The sequence below is a fragment of the Balaenoptera musculus genome, chromosome 1, assembly GCF_009873245.2.
Source record: "Balaenoptera musculus isolate JJ_BM4_2016_0621 chromosome 1, mBalMus1.pri.v3, whole genome shotgun sequence".
Lineage (NCBI taxonomy): Eukaryota > Metazoa > Chordata > Mammalia > Artiodactyla > Balaenopteridae > Balaenoptera > Balaenoptera musculus.
The window spans coordinates 161,951,699-161,973,189 of NC_045785.1; the positions used below are offsets into that span (position 1 = coordinate 161,951,699).

Consider the following 21,491-nt stretch of genomic DNA (forward strand, 5'->3'; position numbering starts at 1 on the left):
TGAGAAAACAGGAAAGAGAAGAACTTTCATTTACTTTTTGTTTTATGGTTTTTAGTAAAATTTTGTGGTCCTTCATTTTGATTTGGTGGAAAGAACTTAAAATTGGAGGTAAAAGACTCCAGGGTTGACTCTTCCTCTGGTGGCAGGTTGCCTTCTCTGAAGCTGTTTCCTTATACTATATAAAAGGATCATGAGAATACCTGCGTTAGGATATCATGGGAATTAAATGAGATAAAGACATTAGTATTTTTAAACTATACAGCAGAATGTTATTTTTTAGTGCTAACATTTAAAAATACACAGAAAATTCTACCATGTGGATTAATTTACTTACAGGAATAAAAGTGGTAGAGAGACTTTGAAGTTTTCTCCAACCTCTTCTTTGTCTTTACTGCCTGGTACAGATATACCATGTTATGTTCCTCCTCCCCTGTAGAAAATCAATTAATTTATCCATCCTTGGATACATGCAAGGGGAAATAAGACTCAAATCTTGCCCTCAAGGATTCTTCTACTCTTGTAGAGGAGATTAAGACACAGTCATAATCCAAAAGAGGAAGTCATATCTGAGGTACAGATAAAATCCTGTGTGAGTATGAGAAGGGGAATGAGATTTCTTTTCACTGGAACAATTGGGGGAAGTGTTAATGATGAGATGGCTTTTTGAGCTGATTTTGAAAGATAGATAAAATGCAGGCATAGGGACATGAGGTGGGGGGGGGGAGGCATATCCGGCCTAGGAAATAGCGTAGGAGTACAAAAGTGGAAAGAATGAGCTTGTTGTAGACCAGGAGTCGTTTGATTGGCCTGGTGGGGATTAAAGTCAGAAAGGTAGGTCTGACCAAGAAGGGCCTTTGAGAGCTGTGGGTGATAGAGGTTTAGTGTACGTTTTTGAGCAAGTGGAATGACGTGAACAAAGCTGTACTTCAGAAGGCCAGCAGTGGTTTGAAACGGGAGCTGCTGGAGGCCGTGAGACAAGCCTTAAGTTTCTGAGTGGAGGCAGAAATAGTAAGAATAGAGAAGAAAATTCAAATAGGAGAGGGATTACAGTGATAGAATCAGGTGCGTTTCAACAGGAAATCACTATTGTATGACTGCTTCGTCCCCTTAGGTAAGTTTTTCTTTAAAAAGGAATTCTGGCTGCCCATGTTCACATGGCAACAGTAGAGATCTCTGGGAGAGTATCATATCTGTTTGCAGATAATGTGGAACCTAAGGTTATTTCTGCTATGTGAAGAAAATCAGTAGTTTGGGAGAAAGAGGTGAAAAATGAAAATGTAGTTCAGCATAAGATTGAATTTTTCCTGTGAACCTGAGTCCAGGTTTTAGAAAGAATGGTACATGGGCACAGTTTTTGTCTGTAAATAGCTTTTAGAGATCAAATATGTTAAGCCCACAGTTTAGTAATTTATTAACAGAGTTAGCATAGACGTTATATATGAATGCCCTTTTCCTTGGGAGATAATTCTGTTTGGGTTAGAACAATGATTTTCAACTTATTACCCCCAAAGCTACTACAGAACAACTGATAGAGTTCTGAGATAATTTTCAGTGTTTTGGAAAGCTAAATAAACGATGTACATCATACATTCCAGTGATAAGGTTGTACCTCCTAACTCAGATATTAAGCTTCTTTGTTTGAGACTAAATTTGTCAGCTCTTTGTGGAGATGCTTATTTATCTAAAACCAGTAAGTTCTAGTTAACTACTGTTGACATTTTGAAGATCTTGTGATTGTGCCAAGATACTGATAAGAAGAGTTGCAATAGTCCCAGTGCCTGAATTGAACACGACCATTTATATATCTTTGCTTACTTATGGAAGAACAAAGATTAATGATAAATACAGTTCCTTTGGACAAGTTCACCCTAAACATGGAGTCCAAGGGGGTTAGTTAAAATAATAAATGGGTTTCTAGTTGTTGAAAAGGTTGGGAACTACTGAGTTAGGCTTCTGGTTCCTGTGCCCTACCCATCATATCTTATAGCCTCTCTCCCAGCCTTTCTCAGCCAGCGTTACGTAAGAGAGCTAAGTGCTTATGCAAAGTGATTTGGGTGACTGTTCTAACATATGAATTATTATATATATTCATATGTGAATTTTTATTTATAATAAAAGAATTTTAAAGTATTTACTTCATGACTTTTAAGCTTCTAGTCACTAACTGTTTGGGAAAGCTGCTTTGGCTTGACAATAACTCAAGTCTGATATTGCATTTTTCATAAGCACAGCTTTAGTCTTATGTTGTGGCACTTAGGATATTGTCCTGCTCCAAAGTGGGATTGATTAAATAACTAAAAGAGACAAGATTTTTTTGGTAAATCTGTATTTCATAATCATATAGAAAGTTATTTTAGCCTGAAGTTTGTTGTCAGACAGACATTATTCTGTCTCTCATAATCATATAGAAAGTTATTTTAGCCTGAAGATTGTTGTCAGACAGACACTATTCTGTCTCTCATTCTTGTTTCTCTGCTTCTCTGGTAGTTGGGCATCTTATTAATGTATTGTCTGTTACAGGTCTAGCTGGTGACTTCAGTTCTTCAGGCTTATTTTACAGTAAGCTTGAAATTTAATTAATGGTGCTGCAGTGAACTGAGGATGTCATCCATGATTATTTATGTGTTTTCCTGTGTGAGATTAGTAATTTGTATACAGTTACTTTACTTGTATTCCTGAATTTTAATCATATTTGTTGCCCATAAATTGGAGAAGCATTTGCTGGCTGTTAAACAGTCGAAAATTCTGATACCTTTTTTTTTTTTTTAAATAAATTTATTTATTTATTTATTTATTTTTGGCTGCGTTGGGTCTTTGTTGCTGCACGTGGGCTTTCTCTAGTTGCGGGGAGCGGGGGCTACTCTTCGTTGCGGTGTGCGGGCTTCTCATTGCGGTGGCTTCTCTTGTGGAGCATGGGCTCTAGGGTGCGCAGGCTTCAGTAGTTGTGGCACACGGGCTCAGTAGCTGTGGCTTGTGGGCTCTAGAGCGCAGGCTCAGTAGTTTTGGCGCACGGGCTTAGTTGCTCTATGGCATGTGGGATCTTCCCGGACCAGGGCTCAAACCCGTGTCCCCCTCATTGGCAGGCGGATTCTTAACCACTGCGCCACCAGGGAAGTCCCTCTGATACCTTTTTGTCGGACTTTTTCGTCTTTAAACGGGGATGCAGGGAGAAGCTTTGATAGAATAGAATCTGACTTGTCCGTTGATGACAAGACACGAATTGCAGGAACCACTTCTACTCTCATGAGACCAATCACAATACACAGTGGCAGCCAAATCTGTGGCCCAATTTTTACAGCTTAATTTTTTTCCAATTGAAGTATAGTATATTACAATATTATATTAGTTTCAGGATCACAGCTTAATTTTGGACATGCTTTCATCAGTCTGTAAGTGAGAGTGTGTACCGTTGGGTTGTCCATGTTTGTATTCAGGAAAGAGCATGTGCACATTGGTGCAGTGCCTCTGAATTAACATTGGGCATTCCTGTTTTTATGATCTAGGCAAGATAGAAGAATTCTAATTAATCTTTTGAAGATGGTATTAAATAGTGGTATTTTGACATCAGCTTTTTATATATAAAGAATATTATGACATTGTTTTATTAAACCATTAAAAATTCCTAAGAGGTAGATGATCCCATCTAAAAGAGGAAAAGCCACAGTAAACTGAATTACTTGTGCTCCTAATAAAGGTACTATGTTACATGATACTAGGTAAACAAAAATGAATGATTCGAAATTGTTGACCTTAAGGAGCAGTTGTGTAGAGAAGATAGGCCATGGTCAGACATACCTGCAAGGCAGTGTAAGTACCATGCATGGTACAGAGTGGTAATTAGGAAGTGGTATAGGCAAATATAGCATACTACTCATGTAAAGATACCAGAAATAACTCCTTTAAGGTAGACCTGCTATTTCTGTAGGCTTTTGCAATTTCTGAGATGATTCACGTGAGGAAACAAATGACTGCTGTTTTCTGGAAATTTTCAGTGATATTTGGCTATGAAAGTGCCATTCATGTAGGAAGAAATGTATTTTTATTGAGGAGTTTCCTATGCAAATATTGTCCTGATCTTTACTGTGATAATACTATTCAATATACTAAGAACAAAGAATTACTTTTTTCTTATTCAGATTTAAAGTCACTGGTCTCCATGGATTTAACATTTTCTTTAAGTCTTAGAATCATACATCCCCAATTTGAAGATATTGACTGGATAGGTGATATTAATTTCCAGGAAACAGGTCTCTAGTGTCTTTCGCAAATAATACTAGAGAATGACCTTATGTTCATAGGAGGTAGGGTGGATTTTTGCGTACCTCTGTTGTGTGTACCAAATAATCTTGCAGTGGCTTTCCATTGCTCTTAGAATAGAGTACAGGCTTCTTAACGGGGCTCTGGGTTCCTTCATGAGCTGGCCCCTCTTGACTCTGCGTTAACTAAACGCACTCTCCCCTGCTTCAGGTCCTTGCACCTTCTGTTCCTTCTTTCACCACAATGGGACTTACTGTTTTCAAAAACACTTTAAAATGATAATTTCTGGACTGTATAAATAAATTTGGCAGAACCAAGGTTAGTGACAGTCCTAATACAGTGACATTTACTAGCAATTTTATTTGCACATAAAGATCAAATTATTCAGTGTCTCCTTCTGCCAGAGGCCAAAAGATATATGCATACATACATTTTAAAATGTACCCTACAATCTTATTAATCTGGACTAAGATATATAAACAGCTCTCAAATATAGTTAATACAGTAGTAGTAATTTATAGTATTATTTACATGAATAGATGTTTGAGTCTCTAGAGTTTTGTTCTTAGGAAGCTATAACTGTTTTTCTGCTCCAAAGGGATACTATTCTTTTGGGAATTCAGCTTGAATTATATCTTTTCCCTCTTAAGTAGGTACTTTGGCCTCAGTTTGGGTAGTACAGTTTTATTTTCAAGTATCATAACACAGATAAGAGCTAGGTTTTCAGGACTCTCTGATATTTCCACATTGTCGATTAGTCCAGCAGTTATTTATTTCTCTGCCACTGTTTATTTACCCTTTTATTCATTAAAGTATGAATTTGAACAAGTGTCATTTAAAACTTCCCGTAAGTATTTCCTGTGCATTTTATCTCCCTGTGAATAGTGATGCTATGGTCCCTGCAGCCGGCCTGTGGAGTCTTGACTTGCTTAAAAAACAAATTCAGCATGAAGTCGTTGCCGGAAGAGATACAGCCAGATTGCCTTTCTAAAGACACCTCCCTGTTTTCTAGAGTCACCCCTCCCTTTAACAGTTCTCTTGTGCCCTGCCTTCTGATGCTTTTTGGTCATGAGGCTTGGGGAAATAACTTACCTTCACCTGAATTTCTTCACACTGGGAATTGGCTATGGACCAGGCTTTTTCCTTGCTTTTTTTTTTTTTTTTTCAATTTGTTTTTTGGCTGTGTTGGGTCTTCGTTGCTGCATGCAATCTTTCTCTAGTTGTGGCGAGGGGGGCTGCTCTTCATTGTGGAGCACGGGCTCTGTTGGCGTGGGTTTCAGTAGTTGCGGCGTGTGGGCTCAGTAGTTGTGGTGCACGGGCTTAGTTGCTCCGCAGCATGTGGGATCTTTCTGGACCAGGGCTCGAACCCGTGTCCCCTGTATTGGCAGGCGGATTCTTAACGACTGTGCCACCAGAGAAGTCCCTTCTTTGCTTTTTAAAGAGTTGATTTTTTTTTTTCCTGGAAGCTTGTGGGATCTCAACCTTATAGTCCATTAAAAACTTCAGATATAGATTTCCTGGGTGTTCTGGGATTTCTTTATATTATGCTGAACAAGGCTTTATAGGAACCCCCACTTACCCATCCACATAAAGGTGTTTTTTCAGTTGAAGACGGTTTTATTTCCCTGACTTTTGTTTAAATATTTCTGGTCTTGTATATATCTCCTGCTTCTTTATTATAAAATTATATACAGATTCATTCATTCTCATATTTATTCTCTCCTATTTGCATTATGTAGATGGATTGCTATATGTAAAGGTACTTGTAACACATAGTAGGCCTTTAGCGAGTTCTGATTAAGTTACATTGATTCTGTAAAACTCCTATTTAGTTAAATAAATTTATCAGTCACCTACAATGTGCCAAGTTCCATGCTGGTTGCTGGTAATGGGAAGATGAGTATGGCACAGATACTACCTTTGAGCATCTTGAAGTCTAGTGAGGCAGACAGCTGACTCTAACGCAATATAAAGTAGTAACTCACAATAAATTGGAAGGATCTTAGGCTCTACCAGTTTTGGTATTTTACAGTGTGTTTCCTTCTGAGCTCTAGCTGGTATTGAAGTTTTCTTTTTCCCCTCCCCCTGTTTTGTTTTTAAATAACAATGTATCACTGCTGCTTTTGTAGTTCATTTTTAGAGAATGAGTAGTAGAAGGCTAAGATTTAACGTGGAAAATGTCTAATGAAGAAAGTAAAATGACATAGGATACAGGTTGAACTAAAATATTACCAAGAATATCATTTAAAATACGATAATAAGTATTTTGTGCACAGTTTTCCAGAAGAAGTTGTTCTTTATCGGGTAACATCTATGGATTCTTAAGAGTGGGAATATGGCATTCCTAATTTAAAGTTTCCTTAATTTTTATAAGTTTGACCACATAGCTGATGGCTTTTTTCATTTTCTTTCTTTGTCTGAATATTTGATGTTTCCTCTAAATAACACACCCTCACGTTTGAATTGTCATATCAAATTTAGACCTACTAATTATGAGTCATATTTTTTAGAGTAGTGAAATAAAGATACATATTGTTATGGATATAATTACATTTCAGAGACTGAAGTTAATGATGTTTAGTTTGTAGAACAAGTTTATTTTTATGTACTTGCTGACAGCCCACACCAATAACTTTATTTATATTTAATTCTATTTCGTAAACCCCATATGAGGTAAACAAACCCAGTTTATCTAATTTATTATATATTCATCAAAACTATTCTTTTAATAAAATTTTACTTATTTTTGAGTTTCCAAAAGTAAATGTGGACATCTTTGTCATTTAAGTGTTAGGGTTGTCCGGGGTTGTTTTAGATAGAAGTTGCTTCTTGGTTTCGTTGATGAAGTATCACGAATTATTGTCCAGAGAAAATGAGAAGGGCAAGGGCAGTAGGGTTCCCAGGGAGAAGTAGACAGCTGTCCTGGTTTAACTAGGACAGGCCTGGTTTTCGATGAACCATCCTGAATGGATATGTATTCAGAGTCATGACCTAAGAAATGCCTTTGATTTTTGATTCCTCCTGAAAAATAACATGATGGCAGAGGAACCTTCCCAGCCCAGCTCTAGTGTTTGGAAGGGACATCCAGGTGCTGGCTCTGTAGTCCTTCCAGACACTTGGGGTCATGCTGGTATTATTAATCGAGTCACTTCTTTCATTGTGTACATCCAATTCTCTGGTCAGAACCTAGAGCCAGTTGGAGCTCCACCCGACAAGAACTGCTCTGGGCAGTAGACCTTGGATTTCCAGCACAGCATTTTGTTTTCCTAGCGAAAAAATTTTTTCTGATTAAAAAGTTGTATGCTTATTATAAAAGTTTAAGCAGTACAGAAAATCATAATGAAGAAAGTAAAAATATCTAAAGTCCCACCATCCACGCAATGGTTAAGAATCCACCTGCCAATGCAGGGGACATGGGTTCAAGCCCTGGTCCCGGAAGATCCCACATGCCATGGAGCGACTAAGCCTGTGCACCACAACTACTGAGCCTGCATGCCACAACTACTGAAGCCCGCATGCCTAGAGCCCGTGATCTGCAGCAAGAGAAACTGCCGCAATGAGAAGTCTGCACACCAGAAGGAAGAGTAGTAGCCCCCGCTAGCCACAACTAGAGAAAGCCCGTGCATGGCAACAAAGACCCAATGCAGCCATAAATGAATGAATGAATGAATGAATGAATTTAAAAAAATGTTTAAAGAAAATTCCACCATCCAGAGGTAATCACCTTTAATATTTTCCGTAATAGAAAATAAATAGGCACTGGGATATTTTTCAGCTTTATGTTATAAACAATTCTAAGATGAAGAATACAAGCATGACATGGCACTTTTTGTTTTCCTTAATAGCTTTACTGTACCATACAGTTTACCCATTTAAAGTATACAATTCAGTGGTTCTTAGTATATTCACAGAATTGGGCAACTATCCCCACAGTCAGTTTTAGAACACCTTCATCACATGGGAAAGAAACCCTGTGCCCCTAAGTCACTATCACCACCCCTACTCTTACCCCACCCCCATTCCTTCATACCTCCCAGCTCCTGGCAGCCACTAATCTGCTTTCTGTCTCTATGGATTTGCCTGTTCTGTACATTTCATGTAAATGGAATCATACAATATGTGTGTGATCTTTTGTGACTGGCTTCTTAGCATAATTTTTTCAAGGTTCATATATTTTGTAGCAGGTATCATGTATGGCAGTTTGAAAAGTAAGTCATTATAAGAAAGCATGTATTCATGTATCTAGGCATACTCTCTAAGTTTTAACAATTGACTTTCTTATTTTCACAATTGATGTTTGTGTGTTAAAGTTGTAGGAGTATGGTATACAGTGAAAGTAATGACTAGTACTTAATATTTTTTTTAAATAAGGAGGTTACAACCAAAGCAGAAAGCCCTCCTCATATTCTTTAGTTTAAAAAACCCAACATTTAAAAACTTGGTAAATTGTGAAAGTAGAATTGTGTAGTAGTTTTCTTTGCCAAATTGAATGTAGATAGAGATGAATGCTTGGCCATTTGTGAAATCTCTGAAGTTTATTCTCTTGGTCCCCAGGCTCAGTTTTCTTGCCCAGCATTGTCCTTCCTTCACTTTTTTCCCACATCCCAGAGCATTACCTTAGAACTGCATACGTTTTTGGTTCTCTTAATTCTTTTTCTCTTACAAAAGTAGGAAAGAACGGACATGGTCTTTGAAAATTTCTGTATTATACTTTTAGAATGAAAACACTTTTCTTGGTTAAAAGAATTTCAGCTCTTTACATGTGGATGAGGAAGCAAAATTGCATGAGTTTCCTTAAAAATGATCTGAGGTGGTCTCATCTCATTGGATTGCCCACCACCCCCAAATGAGCCTGGCCCATGGAATTGGGTGCCTTTATCATCCCCCCCGCCCCAAACTTTCATTTTGTAGGATGTCACACATCTATTTTCTCTCTGTCTCCCACTTTCTTTCTTGTCTGAATATAAGTTTGTACCACTTTGCCTAATTTTAATGTATGAAAACTTTTCTCCTAAGTCTTTAGACAGATTCTTCATATTTCTTAGAAAATTTGGTATTACCCAATTTTATACTTATGCTTATTATCTCCTTTCAAATTTTTTGAAGTGGATAACTGGGAAAAAACATATATAATTATAAAACTAGAAATAGGAAATAAGAATTCTGAGTGAAGGAGGGAGAAATAATTATATTAGTTGTCTGGGGGCTAATAGTAACTCCAGTTGAGTGTTGACTGCCAGAAAGTTCTAGTTAGTACAAAAAGGAAGCATACTAGTTGACCAAGAGAAGAATATCACAGGCAGAAGGCATGTGCATGTGTAAAAAAGGCCCTGCAGCAGGAGGAGCATATAGCTTATTTGAAAATCTGGAAGACCAATGTACCTGGAGTGTAGAGAGAAACAAAGTATGAATTGGATGAGTTAGGCCACAGCCACATCATGGGGAGAAAGCACCGGAGTTTGCTATTTATCTTAAGATCAGTGGGAAGATATTGAAGAGATTTTACTAAGGGAGATGATTTGATCTGGTTTAGTTATTGAAGTATCACTGGCTGCTGTGGGGAACGGGAGAGGTACAACATCAGAATGGACAGTTTATTTAATAGTCTAGGCTGGTGGTCCCTTAATTTTTGAGCTTATCTCCTAATGCACGTGTATTTATAGCTTATGTATATGTTTGGCGTTGACATATTGCATACATTGTAAAACATGAAAAATAGAACTGTAAAAAGAATGAGAAAAAAATTAACAGAAATGGAAGTACTACTATGTTCTCTCCTACCGTAGGGTATGTTTAGCATTCTGGGATATATGAATCCCACTTTGAAAACCAAGAGATCATGGAACATGAAGAGTGACAGTGGAGGTAGTTTGGAGAACAATGAGGAGATTGCATTAACAGGACTTGGAAATAGGTTAAATAGTAGTAATGGAAGGGCCCTAGATATCTGGTTTGCATAACTGAATAGATAACAGCTCTGGTTAGAGAGTTAACAGATACTCTAGTAATAAGCTAATCATCTTTGTTAAAGTGCATTCTACCTGAATGTGGTGTTTTCTCTGAGCATATATGTACTTAATAGTGCCTTAGTAACGAAATAGAAGGGGGTGGGGATGGTGAGGGGATTTGATCTATGCTCATGAGGAAGAAACAGAGAAATGAATGCGGGACACGGGTTACTCTTACCTTTAGAAGTGTTAGGATATGGCAGGATTGGTAAGTTATAAACCCCTCAACTTCTAGTTGACTCTTTCCATTTCTTTAACTGGAGACAGTCACTCATTCCACATCTAAAAATAAATGGCCTTCAAAACAGATGTTGGACTGATGCTATTGCCAGTCAAGCCTAATCAATTATCAGCAATTTATCAACTGTTAGCAGCCATTTTCATTCTTGCTTAGAGGGGAATAAAATGCATTTGAGGCCCTAAGTTGGGGGAGAACTAAAGAAATGAAGAGGGGCGGGGAAACCCAGTCATATAAATAGTTTTGCTTAAGATTCAGTAATGAAAAAAAAAAGAGAGCAGTTCTATATGATGGTATTTTTTTCACATGTGGCTATAGATACATGATACCTCATTTTTTGAGATATATAACGATTTTCCTTTATTAAAAACTGCATATATTTTAAAACAAAATTTGAAATTCTTTTGAAAATGTTTTAAAATGCCACTTTAAAATTATCATCACTTTGAATAAAATTTACTATTTGTAATTCTCATGTCTTTTAGCACAGTGCCCTGCAAATATGGTACCTTTTTCCTCCCAGTTTTATTGAGGTATAATTGACAAATAAAATGGTAAGATGTTTAAAGTGTACACGATGATGATTTGATACACATATAAATTGTGACAGGATTTCTTCCATCTGGTTAATTAACACATCTATCACATATTTATTTTTTTTGTTTGGTTGATTGGTTGTTTTGTTTTGGTGAGAACATTTATGTTCTATTCTCTTAGCATATTTCAATTATACAGTACAGTGTTATCAACTATGTTTTCAACCGTGTTTTACATTAGATCTTCAGTCTTTATTCATTTTGTAACTGAAAATGTGTACCCTTTTACCAGCCTCTCTCTCTTTCCCTCACCCCCCAGCCCCTGGCAACCACTTTCTACTCTCTGTTTCTGTGAGTTTAGCTTTTTTAGGTTCCACATCCAGGTGATTCCATGCAGTCTTTGTTTTTTCTCTGTCTGGCTTATTTCATTTAGCATAATGCCCTCAAGGTCCATCCATATTGCTGCTAACAGGATTTCCTTTTTCCTATGGCTGAATAATATTGCAGTGTGTGTATATATATATACTGCATCTTCTTTATCTGTTGATGGACACTTAGGTTGTTTCATATCTTGACTATTGTGAATAATGCTGCACTGAACATGGGAATGCAGATATTTCTTCAATATCCTGTTCTCAATTTCTTTGGATATATACCCAGAAGTGGGATTGATGGATCATATGGTAGTTCTATTTTTAATTTTTTGAGGAGTATCTGTACTGTTTTCCATAGTGGTTGCACCAGTTTATACTCCATGGTATCTATTTTTGAACACAGGCAACCATACCACTGCAGTGTTTTCTTCCATTCTATTCTATATACCTTAGAACAAACAAAAACACATTTGCTTTCATGCCTTCTCAAAAATGGTTATAGTAGAACTTTGCAATCATGAGGATAATACCTGGGGCCCTAATGATGGTCAGAAGTATGATCACTGCTAATTTGCATGCTATGCTGTGCTCACTCAACAGACCAGCTTTCCAGAGAGCACAAATCAAATTAAAACCAGCTGTAAGCAAACATTATCTCATTTAATCCTCAGAAAAAATGCTGAGCTGGGTAGTTTCTTCATTATAAATTTCTTTGAGATTAACTCCTGGTAGTGGAGACCTCTAATGTTAAAAATGTGAATACTAAGGGTCTACTATAGTAATTATATATTGCAATAAAATACAGTAATACCAATCAAATGACAGCCTGTCATTTTCTCCTACTAATATCTCACCCAAAGTTTGTGTATTTCCTTGCTTGTACAAAATGCCTAATGCTAAAGGATGTTAAAAGGCGGGGAAAAGCCTGAGGGATAGCTGTTTTACAAACTATATTAGAAATAAATGAACAACCATGACAAGACTATTTCAAGGTCAGAGTAGCTCATAAGGATGGTCTTTTTTCTTTTCTAGAAGTCTAATATAGATGTTAAGTTTTGATTGTTTGATGCATCTTAACCGCTTTAGTTAACCTCTTTAGTTCATGCTTTCCTTTAGGGTGCATCCTTATTTCTCTTAGCCGTAAGCCTATTTTAATACACTGATTTAAAGAGAAGTGTCTTTTTTTTTTTAACTGAATTTACTCAATCTGTACACTGAACATTCTTTTCCCATATTCCACCCTCCTCCCTCAACTGAGTGAAGAAAGAGTTAACAGCATCAGTATTAAGCAGGGAGTGCTGTTAGCCTTATGCATATGATGGAATGAATAATTTAGTATCTTCGGGAAATGCAAACTGCAGTAGAACTCAAGCAACCTTATCAGAATTTAGATAAGTATTTTACGGGATGGTATGAAGTAAAAGTCAGTAGAAAGAATATGTTTAAAGATACCAAGTGCAAGAATGTTGCATAATAGTTTAAACTGTGAGAAGATTGGGGATTTTGGGTCTTATGTGGTAGTAATGTTTTACCTGAATTCTGAGGATTGTCAGATGACTTTTTACCAAAATGATCGGTAATGGAATGTGGCAGTTTCTTTGCTGTCAGAGACGAGATAATTTCTCAGGTTTTTCCTGTAAGTTTTTAATATTTTCCGTATTTTTTTTTCCTCCTTTAAATATGAATGAAAGGAACTGAAGGGTAAAACCTGAAGACTAGGCATGTTTATTTAATAAAGGCTTTATAGAAGTAGTCATTTACAAACATCGGTAAGACAGATTTTTTAAAAAGTTTAAACAAAATATAATTATTGAAAATCTTCTAAATGGTTTATCGTCTTTGGCATGATCTGATTAGGCTAGTAGACATTTTATATGTATGCCTGTGGTCTTTTTTATGTCATTACTGTAAATATTGTGCATGCGACTTTAATAATAATTGATTAAGTGGGTGGAAGTACTTAGGAAAGGTGACATTCAACAATCTTATTTATTTTGTGTTTGAAAATATCTGCTGTATTTAATATCTTTAAAACAAGGCTTAAACATAATTGGATTATATTAAATCTAATTTCTAAAAAACAATAAAAAATTCTCCTATTTAAGATTTATTACCATTTTCAGGTGTGCATTCTTTAAATATAAATTGGTTTGGTTCTGATTCTATGCAAACTTTTAGTTAGCATAAATTGTATTATTTAAGAATACAGTTTTAAGGGAAATCTAAATTACTGTCTTGTTTGCCTTTATGTAGTCTTTCTTAAGTCAATATATTTTTAACTTGTTTATTGTTTCTTGATTAATACTAGTGGAAAGAGAAAATCTTTCCTATGCTGAAAAGAATTTCTGTAGTATTTTATTTATAGAAAAGTACTGATGTAAAGTTTTGAATGTCACTAATGTAAAACTAAAAGAAATTTAATTTTTGTTTTTCCGACCCCAGTTTTGAGTGTCACCTTGCTTTTGTAAAAGCCTTTCCCCTTTTCATAAATTATCATCTCCTTCTCATTGAATTTTTTCACTTAAAGAGAATTTACCTCATTAATACTTAAGGTAAATTTTAGTATAGGCAACCTAAATATTAAATGGTTTTTTGAGGTGGCCACGCATTTTTTAACAAGATTTTGTCAAATTCGTATGCATATATACATATTGAAGAAAAAAGGAAAATAAAATGTGGCTTGATAAAACAATGAATAGTTTTGCTGTTTTTCAAAGATGAAAAATGAAGATATTCTTATTTGACATCAATGAATATATAACACTTTAATTGCTGGAGGCTGTGTAAAATGGCTTTGGTCTTCAACTAGTAGAGATGAGTTCATCTCATGTTAAGCTAATTTAAGCATTTCCCTTAAATTTTTTTCAGCTGCAAATTCTTTTAAATGAGCAATACTAAAAGAGGGTAGCTATCATGGAATTAACTAATGGCCATAGATCTGACTTCCTGTATCTCAGGTCCACTTACTTTTTAAGATAATTGTAAAATGCAAATCGATTGCATTCTCTGATTGTATAACTCAGGAAACAATTAAGCTATAAATGCATCATTTGGTCTGTGGCTTATTATAGGGTTTCTTCCACAAATAAGATTACACATAAAAATTTTTAACAAGTTTATGTTAAAGAGGATACGTTTTTATTAAATTACAGAGTTTCCAGAATGAGGATCTAGCTAGGACGTATGTGTAATACGTTTTGAACCTTTCAAAGCACCTTTTAGTTTATGTGAAGTTCTTCAGATGGCCCCGTTGTCCTTTGAAGCTTCTAACACCAAGGTGTCTGTTGCAGCCCAGAGCAAAGTTACTGCTACCCAGGACAGCACTAATTTGCGATGTATTTTCTGTGGTAAGCAACATTATGTTTACATTACTTTTTCAAGCTGTGGTACATACTCCTTGCGCATTTCCATAACTTTTGTTTCCTTAGGCCATGGTCTGGTTTGTGGTATTTGGGATACACAGCAAGCTACTGTTTTATGTTGTGATATTTGTTGTGGTTCATGTAGGTGATTTGGTCAGCTTTTGAGTTGGCTTCTTAGTAAGGATTTAGTTAGAATTAGGATCTCAGAACTAATTCTTGTTCACTTCTTCCAACATGAATGAGAGAGGTTTTTGTTTGTTTGTTCGTTTTTGTTTTTAACTATTTTGTTTGAGAGCAGTCTTTTTAAATTAGAATTTAAGGGGAAAAGTTATATTCATCTTAATATGCTTTGGGGAATATAAATGTGATTTATTGGAAGGGAGCTTTTGCTTAACTTGAATTAATTTTCAGGTGTACATGTTGTAAGGCAGATGTGAGCTCTTATTAATAGGTTGATTTCTGATTGACAGCCTCCTTTATTCAGTAGGTTAGATATCTGTGGCTTAGGAGTGAATTCAGGCTTATAGAGTGTTTTCTTTCACTCTCACGCTCATATACACACATGTGCACATATATGTGTCGTTTGCATGGACAAGCCGGTTATGTCACTTAACCGTTCCACATTACAGTTAATCAGGTACATGCATATCCTTCTCCTTACACTAGGATGTATCTATATATGTACACATATACACAACACACACACATCTGAATTCTTTTTATTCTCATTTGATCCTAAAACTTTCTGATTTGAAAACCCAAGTTCAAAAAGTGACTTTTAAATCTTAGAGCCTTTTTTTTTTTTTAAACTCGTATATATACCTTTTTGACTACTGTATACCTTGGCTGGCCAGATTGTTTTATGAGAGATAAAATGATATATACTACTAAAATTTTATATAAACAATTCAGCTGTGTATATGTACTTTATCCATGTGCATCAGAGTTTTTGATATGATCCTTCAGTATTACTAATATTGTTTCTTTACCTATAAAGAGAATTGTTTTAAGATTGATATACTTGCTGGTTTAGGCAAAGAAGCATGTGTTATACATTTCCAAAAATGAAAATTCTAATGCATTTCTTAATCACCTGCGGTTTTATTTTACGATCTCTCCAGGTGACAGTTACAGCAGTGAGCCTGTTGTGCGGCTCCTTATAAACTCTCCACTCCTTCTCAGGTTCCTTAATTAATCGTTACAGATTAAGTGATTAATTAGTAACTTTTAGTTCTGATTTTTCTGCCTCCTCCTGGGGGTTCTTCCAGGCGGTCTTTTGAACTAGCCATGAGTGATTGTTTGTGTTTGTGTTATTAGGACTCTTTTTAGCTCTTTTGAAAACCTACTTGATGTTCTATACTTCGCTACTTAATATGTGGAGTTCCACATGCAGAATAATAGAGTTTAGCCAACTGCAGAGAAAAGATTGATTTGGCCTTCATAAAGGTGAATTTTTTAAGTTGTAAAATAATGTGTTAAAAAGCAGTTTCCCCCAGTAGTATGTTTAATTGATTTAACTGTGTACAAACAATATAATTACCACATTGCTAAGTTTAAACTTGATTGTATTGTGTATAATAACACCTATTTGTCTTTTAGTCCTGTGTTTTAAATAGTCTGTGGCTAAGTGTGAAACTAGGTCTGTGAAAATTAAAATGTGACAATAAGTGAAATATGCTTTAGCCAAAACTCAGTATTGAAGTCAAGACTGAACTGCCATTCATTCCTGGTTTAGAGAGACATTCTATTCTGATTTCCATCATTTATAAGATACCATATCAGTGACATGGACACATTTTCTTTATTAGAAACGTGTGATTTACATACTTTGCTATATGAATTCTAGCCAGGACAAATTAAGACCAACCATTGTCTTTGGCTGCGGTAATAGAACAGAGAAAACTAACCCTCATGTAGCTACTGTTCTTTATGATACAATAGTAGGAACAAAGCATGTTCACTTGTCCCTTCTCCTTTTTTCCCCCAAAAGAGCTGTTAAGCACCCTGTGATGCTTATAAAATACTGTTACTTACCCACTGGTTAGGAAAGTACCTTTTTTGCATTCTCTGAGAACACAAATACTCATGTAGGCATATGACCTATGTGAAGTAACTAATAGTTATATTCCAGAAAATACAGTGGCAGCTGACAGCCTTGCCTAATCTTAATTGCTGCTTCATGTTGTGTGTGGTGCCTTTGGTATAATTTAACAATTGTATAACCCAGTAGAATGTCTGACAAGAATGAAGAATATAATTGAGTACCTGAAGTTCATAATTTACCTAAGACACTTTTATTTAATGCTCACAGTATATTTATATTATTTCTTAAATGCACATGAATTTCAATGTGCTTGTTATTGTTAGTTGACAACATTGATGAAGAAGAAACAAACAAAATAACCAGGTTAAATATGGATGTGAGAAAATGCCAGGGGAAGGCGTCCTCTCTTCTGCCCCCCAGTTAAAGAAGGTGTTTGGGAAGACAAATAACCCACTATCACCAAGAAACCATGTAGAAAAGAATTTTAAGAGTTGTTCAGTTGTTCTTGGATTCCTCCCATTTTAAAAGGATCTTCCTTGTAGTAAACTATTTTTATAATTAATAATATCAGCCAGAAAATATTGCCGACATTTTCAAAACCTCCTTTTAAAACAAGCTTGCTGAGTAAACTTTTAAATTAAAAAAAAATCCAAAATAGTTTTTATAAATTGCTAAAAGAAACCTTTCTCACATTCAGATTTTTTTGTGAGTTATATCAAACTTTGGACAGTTTAATTAAAAAAAAACACCTTTAAATAAAATCAGTAGGAGTGAGTTAAAATTTTGACATCTTTCTCTTGAATTTATGCATTTGAGTTAAAACTTACATCAAGAGATTTTAATTGGTGAATTTAATCTATTAATATTATTGTTGAGCTACAGTGCCTGATGTAGATGTGAATTAGTAGGATCGAATTCTTTGAGATTGATGCCAAACAAATCTACCTACTGACATTCACTGCTTAATTATTTGAGTAGCATGAAGTTTTAACTTAAGTACACAAACATTGTTTTTAAAACTAGTTAAACCATGATGGTCTTGTGAGTTGCCCATGCTAAATGCTCACATTTAATATTTTTGGATAAATATAACTTTGGAAAATACTTCCCCAAATAGTTTATATTTTCTCACACTTACCCTCCCACCTTGTATGTCCCCCTCCTCTACCAGAAGAGACAAGTAAAGTACTAAACATTAGGGTATGGCTTAATATGACAGTCTATTTTTATATCATTATGTTAATATCCAAAAGAAGGAAAGAATTCCAGTCTGTCTCCTAGACACATTACATATTTTCATTTATGCAAACATTTAAGTGCACTTTTAATTTTAAAAGCTTTATTTTATTTTTTTTGCTGTTACTGATTACATGGGGTTAATATATTTTTATATTTCCTCTATGTGGCTCTTAAAATAGCAGAGTCTTTTAGGAAATCTAATGAAATATCGCTGCAGTTGTCATCTAATTTGTCTTCAGAGGACAAATTAAATGATTAATCTAAAAACATGTGTAAAGAGATGAGGAGAAAATTTAGTAGGTAAGTTCAGATCAAATTATTTGTTTTTTTACACTTGGGATATAAAAGTACTGTATTATATTCTAATGAACCTTATCCTTCTCTTTGTGAAATCTTCTCCACTAGTATGAAATACTTTGTGCTTTTAACTCATAGATTACAAGAGTTTGCTTTAGCACATAGAAGCATTTATTTATTAATTGTTTTTTATACTAGTGGTCTACAAAACACTTTCAAATTGTCTGCTAGGGGCCTTTGCTGGCACACTAGAATTCACAAATATGTGCAGCGTATCATTACTCATATATTTCTCTCCAAGAGTGGAAGATAACTACTGTTTCTTTATTCTCTTGTTTACTGGATTAGGTTTCAAGATTGTTCTGTTGTAACCATAGGCATTGTATATTAGGTCCAGTATTTTATTTATCTCATTTTATGACACATAATTTTTATATCCAGTGACATTAAAATGTCCCATTATTTAGTGGCCTTCTTTATGAGATGCTAAAAATGGGTCTGCATTTTATATGATGTGGGAATGAATGGTCATTAGTTTCTCATGACAGAACCATGTTGGTTTGAACGCAGGTTTTTTTTGTTTTGTTTTGTTTTTACCCCAAATGAAAAGTTATTATGATTACCTGTGTTACATTAAAAATTCAGAGAAGTAGGTTAATTATATATGGAAGTTTAGCAAATGTTTGTTTTCACCAGTGCTGGAAATGCCAGGCCATTAAATAAGAATGGCAACTTAAAGTGGGCAAATTTGATAAATGCATTAGCATGCATCAGTCTAGTAATAAGGTTCTCATGCTCTCTCTCTCCTGTTTTTCATTTCCAGTGTTCTATTTAGGTGAGTTTTTTGAATTCTGATTTTTCATTTAAGTTCTCCCTCTCCACTTCATGAATAAGTACCCCAAAGAGAATGTCTCATTGTCTTAGAAACGTCAAGCTTAGGTGCCTATTCAGATGCTCATTGAACACTTGTTTTACTCAAGCTCTTCATATATAAATGTTTATTTTTCCTTTATTGTTGATGTTTTCCATTTGTTTCAAGTAAGCCTTCTGGAGATAATGACAGTATTATGTTGCAGTCTTTCATTTGCTGTGTGTTATATGAAGCTTATATTTTATTTTGCTAAACAAAAAGAAGATACATTTGTAAATATGTGATGGTTTTATGTTATTCTCATGATTTTATCTCCTCTATCCAGTGCAATATAAAGATAATGTTCATCTATAATGTTTCCCTCCCTTTTTAGGGCCGACATTGCCTAGACAAAATTCACAACTACCTGCCCAAGTTCAGAATGGCCCATCACAAGAAGAATTGGAAATTCAAAGAAGGTAAATTCACAAGTTATTTGCACCTTTCCTTTCTACTACGGAAGACCAATCTGTGAACATATGATATTGAAAGTAGATTATGTCTCATCAGCCATTTGGAAGTCTGAACTTTTATTGTTGTATTAAGTTTTAGAATCACTGTTAATAATCAAGCAGATTCTTAATAGGCTGGACAAAAGATGTTATAAAATTTCATATATGCTTTTTTGGTAAAAATCATACTTGTGAATTTAAAATATTTTAAATACTCTTAACAGCATACAAAATGTCTTTACACTTCAAGCAGTCTTATTTTTATAGCAGTTAAATTAATCTGTGATCATTATGCCTGTCACATGACTGGAAAGTTGAAATAGTGTTGGCTGTTTGTATAAGGCATTGAATATTGAACAGGAATAGTAATGGAATACAGAATCATTCTGTTTATGATTAAACTGTGATTGAATGAAATCAATAACATCTTCATTATCTCAATGCAGTTTAGAAATACATTTGAAATTATAATACAGCCTCATTTAGGGGTAGTTTTTTCTGAATTAACCCAGAGTCTCTAAATTAGAGGCTACTTTATAGCAAAATAGTTTTGTAAAATTCAGTCACATTCAGTAACTAAAATTGAGCTAGTCAAACCAGGTGCCCCATTTTAAACAAATTAAAACTTTTTAGAGATGTTGATACTGCTTTTTGTTACTAGTAGGGCACCCTGTTTTGTTCTGGGGAATTGATAACCATCTTATAGATGGACTTTTCCAATTGAGAGGCATTTGCTCCATGGCAAGTCAGCAATTTTTCTTGTCACTTTTGATTTGGACCTCATATTTGAAATGTTCTTCATATTCTTTATGTTGTCTTAATATATGTGTCATGTTTCCCTGACAGATGGTCAAAGGAATCTGTTGCTATGGTTCTGTGTTGGTTGCTTTGCTGTGTAACTACTTAGCTCTTGAGGAAGGCCCTCCAGGATCTCTTAAAGTGAATTTCGTTTTTGCCACCGTCTGTATATTTAGTTAGATCACTCTGGAACTAGCCTCCAAATTTGGTGAAACTCTTTTTCTGCTCTTTAGAGTGATGCTGTAACAGATATAAATAAAATTAAGTTTCTGTAGAAATAAGGGAAGTTTAAGGAATATGATCATTTATTTCAGTTCCATATTGAAAGTTTTAAACATACTAGAATAATTCCAAGAGTTAGAAATTGTATGCTGTCTCTCACACACCAAACGGAAAAGTAATTAATAAAAAATGATCATAGTTTTATTGAGAGTAACACATTTGTAGAAAACTAGGAAGAACCAGGAGAAAATCCTGAACATAATAGATCATCTCTGGTAGTACAGAGTAGGCAAGCAAGTAATCCCAGACACAGTTGGCTGGAGTCCAGGACAGCACAGAATACAAACAGAAGTCTTCTGCTGGTACTGCTGCCTTGTCAAGGGTCACAGGTGGGTCATCTGCTTCACAGAGGGTTGTCAAGAACTTGCAGCATGCAGTTTTAGTTGAAAACGAGTATTGAGTGAATTTTTAGTAATTGTTAGGAGAACGCCATGCCCTCATGTATGTTCTTTCTCATTTCAAAGCGTTCATCTGGACTTGAGGTTTTTCTCTTTGTATGTAAGTAGATACTTAAGGGTTTGAAAATTGAAGATGTTTATATTACTTATTTGTTTAGTTGAAGACTTTAACTCAGTCATTTTGAAGAGTGGAATCCGAATTTCTGAAAAATTGGTATGAATTTTAAATTATTTTCTGTCCATAGTCATGCACAGACTCTTCTTTCTTCTTCCACTTGACACCAACCAATTTCCTT

At 35.1% G+C, this 21,491-nt stretch overlaps 1 protein-coding gene across 9 annotated transcripts in view; it reads left to right on the plus strand.

Moving 5' to 3' along the window:
* ENAH (ENAH actin regulator) overlaps window positions 1–21,491 on the plus strand; it is a 153,274-nt gene that overhangs the window by 93,453 nt on the left and 38,330 nt on the right. For 5 of the 9 annotated variants that reach the window (XM_036830684.1, XM_036830693.1, XM_036830645.1 and 2 more), the window contains one exon: window positions 19,600–19,684. In XM_036830684.1, coding sequence (XP_036686579.1) covers window positions 19,600–19,684 — 85 coding nt within the window. Of the gene's footprint in view, window positions 1–14,703; window positions 14,761–19,599; window positions 19,685–21,491 lie in introns of all 9 variants that reach the window. The other 4 variants (XM_036830638.1, XM_036830652.1, XM_036830671.1 and 1 more) reach the window with 1 other exon arrangement.